This window comes from Malania oleifera, chromosome 10, assembly GCF_029873635.1.
Source record: "Malania oleifera isolate guangnan ecotype guangnan chromosome 10, ASM2987363v1, whole genome shotgun sequence".
NCBI classification, from domain to species: domain Eukaryota; kingdom Viridiplantae; phylum Streptophyta; class Magnoliopsida; order Santalales; family Ximeniaceae; genus Malania; species Malania oleifera.
The window spans coordinates 35,822,229-35,829,031 of NC_080426.1; the positions used below are offsets into that span (position 1 = coordinate 35,822,229).

At 40.9% G+C, this 6,803-nt stretch overlaps 1 protein-coding gene across 1 annotated transcript; it reads right to left on the minus strand.

Annotated features, from left to right (window-relative positions):
• On the minus strand, positions 1–781 carry LOC131166160 (BON1-associated protein 2-like). Its single transcript, XM_058124475.1, has one exon. The coding sequence runs from the start codon at positions 662–664 to the stop codon at positions 95–97; it is 570 nt and encodes a 189-aa protein (XP_057980458.1). The 5' UTR covers positions 665–781; the 3' UTR covers positions 1–94.
• Between the last annotated feature and the right edge of the window lie 6,022 nt (positions 782–6,803).

A 6,803-nucleotide genomic window follows, 5' to 3' on the forward strand; every position in this document is an offset into this window, starting at 1 on the left:
TTAATAAATCAATCCCTCAATTTGAGTACGCTATTTACAGAAGGTTTCAAATTCATCAACCCGCGAAATTTACATCGGATATATATATATATGATCAATACCAAACCGGGATTCCAGTCACCACCCACCCAGAATCCTTCCCGCACGCCAAGCTTCCCTCCATCCTGTACGGCCGCGATAATTCCGGCCACGACGATGTGCCACCACCCTCCGGCCCCGCTTTCACTCTCACCGAAATATTAATGATCCCATTTCGAACCCCGGCGGGGTCCCTCAACCGATAACTCAAGAAATGCAGGTAGTTCTCCGGCGTGTATCCCCCAACGAAGTCTGTTGCAGGAATCTGTGCCGTCCCTACTGTTCGGCTGCCCGACCCGGCCCTGCACTGCACCTCCACGGTCACGAACCGGGAGTGAACCGGCAAATCCACCACCAGTTTCTCGTTCCACGAGGGGTGGCTGCCGCCTTCGGTATCGACCCTCGTCGTCCGGCTGTTGTAATGGTCCGTTTGGATCGTGACGAAGGCGTTCTTGGCCGTTCTCCGGCTGCCGAGGCGCAGGCCCTCGCCGGATATCACGGTGATTTCCAGAGTACGCAAAGAGGACGAAGACGAAGACGAAGACGACGACGAGGGCGGCGGCATCGGCGGAGGAGTGAAGTCCATGTTGATTAAATTAAAGAAGTGCTTAATTAATGTTGAAGGGTTGGAAGATGCATGGGAATATTTTTATAGGGCTTCGAGAAGGAAGATGGAAAGAAAAGAGAGAGAAAGAGGTACGTGGTTTCTTAACTTTTTACATTTCTTTCTTTATTTAGACTGAACGCATGCGCGTGGAAGAGCAAAGAAGGAAATTGTCTTAGTCACACCAAGTGGTGGACAAAGGGGGACGGCTGGCCAATGAGAGCGCATCAAGGAGTCGCTTGATTGGGCAGTCACGCTCAACAGGTGGATTGGAACACTGAGTTGATCTGTTCGGGAACTTCAAATTTGGCGTGCGGCTGTTGGATGAGGTTGTTCTCCCACGGCTTCGTTGTTTCGTACCAGAGTCAACAGGACAGCGTGTAGACCACGCGCAGACTTTTCTGCATGGGCGGATGATCCACGCATGCCGAGTAGTTAAAAATATAAATAAATAAATAAATTTAGGCCTTCTCCTCTTATGAGGCAATCTCATACGTGAAATAGCTCTCGTGCAACAAAAATATATCAAATAATAAGTATAATTTAATGAGGCCTATTATTTCATGTGTATATTTTCATTGCACGAAATTAGTTTGAATGTGGAGTAAAATAATATATATATATATATATATATATATATATATACTCGAAAAAAATAATGATTTGAATCTCCAATGATGTCATGTAGGATAAGGATGAACTGAGAGATAATGATTGAGGTGTAAAGATTTTATACCCAGGTGTTCTTTACATAACTATTTATTATATAATAACAATAGATCTTTTTCTTTTCCAAAAAAATAAATAACAATAGATCTTTTTGCCTATTACATAACAATATAATAAAGTTTTTTGGTGATTACAATGATTTATTTGTAGGTGATAAAAACCTAAATGATGGATCTAATATTCTAACATGAGGAGGGAGTGTTAGACTCATAGAGCTGATCACTTAAATTTTAATGGGAGATATCATGTTTCTTGGATATGTACGAACTAATTTTTTTTTATTATATAATTTGGGGACTTCAGTCACCATCGCACAACTCTGAATACTATGGTGCGGCACCAAATCCACAGGTGAAAGCCGTCCGCCCATTCACACATCTCTAATAATTCACTGGGGTAAACTCTCAAGGGGGAATCAAACCCGTGATCTTGAGGTACGAACTAAAATTTTTAATATTCAAAAATAATTATCAATCCAATATTGTGATCTTAGATGAGTCGCAAGCACTCATGGGGAGACCTACCCCCAAGCTGCGAGTAAACTTTTGCAATGCTCCATCACAAATTTAGAAAGACCTAAATTGTTACACTTGACATGGACTCTAGTTACTATTTTTTTTTCTTTTTTAATAAGGTGTTTTGTGTGGTTGTTTAACTATGACATGACACTTTTAATGTTAGAAATACTAAACAAGTATTATCGTATTTCTTATCTATAAGAGTATACATGGGTGCTTATTTATATAGGAGGCACGAAGTGTTGTACAAGTGTAGTATAAGTATAGTACAAGAAAATAAGGAATACACGTTAACTAAATAAGGAATACACGTTAACAACCCCCCCTCAAACTCAATGTGGGTGGGAGACCAGCTTGTGGTTGGAGACCAAAGCACAATGACGTCCCTTAGGATGTGACTTGGTAAAGATATCTACAAGCTGATGTTTAGAAGAAACTGAGAAGAGCTTGAGAGCACCATGGACAAGATGATAACGGATAAAATGACCATCAATCTCGATGTGTTTAATTCATTCAAGGAAGACATCATTGTGAGCAATGTGAATGGCACTTTGATTGTCACAATAAAGGGGATTTGTAGAGAATGTGAACACACTTAAGTCCTTGAGAAGCCATTGTAACCAAAGGAGCTCACATGTGGTATCAGCAAGGGCACGATATTCTGCTTCAGTACTGGAGTTGGCCACAAGGGTTTGTTTCTTACTTCGCCAAGAAATCAAAGAAGTGCCAAGAAGAAAACAATAACCAATGGTGAACCTGCGATAAGTGGGATCTCCTGCCCAATCAGCATAAGAGAATGCACAAAGAACAAGTGGAGACTGAGCAGAGTAGAAAAGGCCATGGAAGAGAGTGCCCTTCAAATATTAAAGAATGCGCAGAATAGCAGCATAGTAATTAAGTCGATCGTGGAGCAGAGAGATACTAGCTCACCTGTTAAACAATATAGGAGATGTTTGGACGAGTGACAGTGAGATAAAATAGGCTGCCAATCAAGTGTCTGTAAAGAGAGGGATTAAACAATGGTTTCCCCCTTGAAGGAGTCAGATACGCATTAAGATCAACTGGAGTGTCAACAGTCTTGTTATCAGTGAGTCCATCTTGAGACAAGAGTTCACATGCATACTTGGCTTAAGAAATGTAAATATCATTTGTGGAATGAATGATTTCAAGACCCAAGAAGTAGCTGATCGAGATGACAAAGATCTTTCATCTCAAACTGCTGACTGAGAAAATCCTTGAGTTCTTGAATGCCACTGAGGTCATCACCAGTTATGATCATATCATCCACATATAGGAGAAGCAAAATGACGCCTTTGTCAATGCGACGAAGAAATAAGACAGAATCATAAGAACTTGCAGTGTAGCCCAAGCGAAAGATGGTGGAGCTGAACTAGGCAAACCAAGCCCGTGGAGCTTGTTTAAGACCATAAAGTGCACGTCAAAGGTGACAAACCTTGTTTGGTTCAATAGAGAGACTAGGTGGAGGTTGTATATAAACTTCTTCACTTTACTCCCCATTAAGGAAGGCATTTTTGACATCCATCTAAAAAAAGGTTCCACTTACTAGCTACAACAACAGCTAAAAGAGCACGAACTAATGAGATACGAGCAACTGGAGCAAAGGTCTCCTCATAATCAATCACATACTCTTGTGTAAAACCTTTTGCAACAAGCCGAGCCTTATAGCGCTCAATGGATTCATAGAGCGAGTCTTGATCTTGTAGATCCACTTACAACCAACAACGGATTATCTAGGAGGGAGAGTAACCAAGTCCCAAGTATGGTTCTTAGATAATGCATCAAATTCCTCTTTCATTGCAATTTGCCATAAAGGGTCAGTGGAGGCCTAACGATAGGTGAGGCTCGTGCAGTGTAACAAGGGCAGTGTAACAATGATAGTCAAGTAAATGAGCAGGAATGGATCTTACTCGGGTTAAGTGATGAGGTGGAATGTCTTCTACAAGATATTCAGGTGGAGTAGGAGCACGGGACCCAAGCTTAGGGTTGGGTAGCTTGTCATCGACCTATATGTTCATCTTCAAATTGTTCATTAAAGGGTGAACTGGGAAAGGGATCAAAAGTATCTGGTGGTTGAACAGAGAAGTCTATAGGAGGATCATGAGTATCCATAGAGGAAATAGGTGACTCGTCTGGAAAGATTTCTGACATAGATGAGGTAGACAAGGAAGAACGAAAGTGAGATAGAGCTTAACAAAGGATCGATGTTCCCAAAAGACAACATTATGGGAGACACAAAGATGATGAGAGACAGGATCATAACACCAATACCCCTTTTGAGTTTCGCCATAGCCAAGGAAACAACAAAGTCTGGATCGAGGCTCGAGTTTGTTGTGCTCATATGGCTAAAGAAGAACGAAACAAGTAGAACCAAAGAAGTGAAGGTGATGATGGTCTGGATGTGACCCAAAAAGACGCTCATATGGAGTTTGAATTTTGATGACAAAACTAGGAATGCGATTGATAGTGTGAACAACATAAAGAGCAGCTTCACCCCAAAAAGGAGAAAGAACTGTAGTAGAGAGAAGGAGAGCACGAAGAGTGTCCAGAATATGATGAAGTTTTTGTTCGGCTTTACCACTTTTCTAAGAGGTACCTGGAAAAGTTAGGTGATGTACAGTCCCATAGGAATGCAAAAATGGCTTGAAAATCATATTGAGTATATTCAAGAGCATTATCAGATCAAAAAATCTTGATACGTTTGGAAAATTGTGTTTCAACTATTTTTGCAAAGTTACTATAGATTGGTAGTAATTTAGAATGAGATTTCACGAGAAAAATCCAACTATAATGAGAATAATCATCAATAAAGATAACAAAATATCGAGATCCACCAATACTAGTAATAGGAGAAGGTCTCCAAACATCAGAATAAATTAACTCAAAAATGATATTAGTAACATATTCACTACTATTGAAAGGTAAAGCTGGTTGTTTTCCTAACTGGCATGAAGTACAATCAAAATTGTCTTTTGACACAGAATCTAATAGACCCCTAGAAGCTAATTGTTGTACCCGAGAAGAGGGTGCATGACTAAGACGAGTATGCCAAAGTGCGAGAGAAGGTTAAGAAGAAACTGCAGTAGCTGCAGCAGCAATAGAAACAAAAGCAACATGTGGAAGATGAAGGTTGTCCACAGGAAATATACGCCCAACTCTAGGACCGGTCCCAAGCTCCTGCCCCGTCTTTGGATCCTGCACAATATATACAGAATAGTCAAAGGTAAGGCGATTACCTAGTTTAACTAATTGTCTCATAGAGAATAAATTATAGGATTGGTCATGTACATGGAAGACCCCAGGAACTAAAAGGTTGGAGGTCGAAACAGGCCCTAGACTATTGTCATGTAAAGTGGAACCATAAGCTATATGGATATTTAGAGGGTGCGGTGTAGGTTCAAGTTTAGAAAATAAAGATGAGTACTGAGGTGTCATGTGGTTGCAACAAGCAGAATCAAAGAGCCAAGATTGAGACTTACCAGGCAAGACTGAGAGAGTAGTGGAAAGAGATACATTGCCAGCCATACAAATAGTCTGAGCTATAATGTCCTGTAGTTCAATTGAGGAGAGGTGGATAGTGAATCTAGAAGACTGAGACTTAGCTGAGACAGAAGGCATTGGTGGAGTAGACTCAGAATTTGCAATAGCTGCAGTAGATTTGTTGCGAAGATAACAAGTCTCAATAGTGTGGCCAAGACACTTACAATAGTTGCAGAATTTTTTATTGGACTGCTTGTGATGATTACCAGAGCTAAAAGCATCAAACCCTAATTGCGAAGGTTGCTTTATGGGAGCATAGGGAGCAATAGTTAAAACATTCAACTTATTTTGGGCTTGAAGGGTTGCAAGAAGAGCTTCTTCTCCAGCCAACTCATTTATAGGAGTATTAAGAGAGGTAGGAGGACTGTGATTAAGAAACTAACCTCGAATGTGCTCATAAGCTTTGTCAAGTGACATCAAGAATTCATAGAGACATAATTCATCTCGAACAGCGGCATATTGTTGAGCATCTTTTGAGCATTCCCAAGTTGGATCAAAGAGGTCAATTTGGTCCCAAAGAAAGTGAAGCTGATCATAGTAGTCATTGATAGATTGCACTAGTTCTTTCCGGACCTGATGCAACTCAACCACTAACTGATATTTCATGGATCCGTGAGAAGTGGAATATATTTTGGCCAACATATCTCATGCAGATTTTGCATCATCAAAGGTGCCCAACAAATTGGAGATGGAAGGAATGGAGTGTGTTTTAGAGCCAAGTAAGGATCATATAGTTATGACTATCCCATTCAACTAGGTGAGCAGCGAATGCAGTAGCTTGTTCAACTACCCCCTTGACAGGATTAGTGATTGCACTAGCACAATATAGCCAAAGCATGCGACCCTTAAGAAAGTTGTGCATAGCTTGAGACCAAGATAAATAATTCCTTGTCCCCTGATCCAATGTAGTATTGATGGAGTGAGGAAGAAAAATGTCCCTTTTATCCATTTAGAGACACAATATGCAAAAATAGATTGCAAAAATGAAATCTAAGCGAAAAACTGGGTAAGGAGAACCCAGTTTGAAAAAGTTAACCATGGAAAGTCAATGGTCAACGGTCTAGTCAACGACCAACGCTCGGGGGTCAACGGTCAACACTGCTGACATGGCAAGCTGACGTAGCGTGCTAACGTGGTAAGCTGACGTAGCATGCTAACATGGCAAGCTAACGTGTGGGCACAGGCGATTAAGGATGTAGTTGTTTGTGGCGTGGTTCCTTAACAGCAGCGAAAGCATGATAGGGAATGAGCAACACCAAGAAATCAAGACTACTAAGAAAAGGTTAGAGCAGTAGCTCTGATACCATGTTAACAAG

Bases quoted from the DNA above. Each gene is read 5' to 3' on its own strand.
- LOC131166160 (XM_058124475.1), bottom strand. From the start codon at position 664: ATGGACTTCACTCCTCCGCCGATGCCGCCGCCCTCGTCGTCGTCTTCG.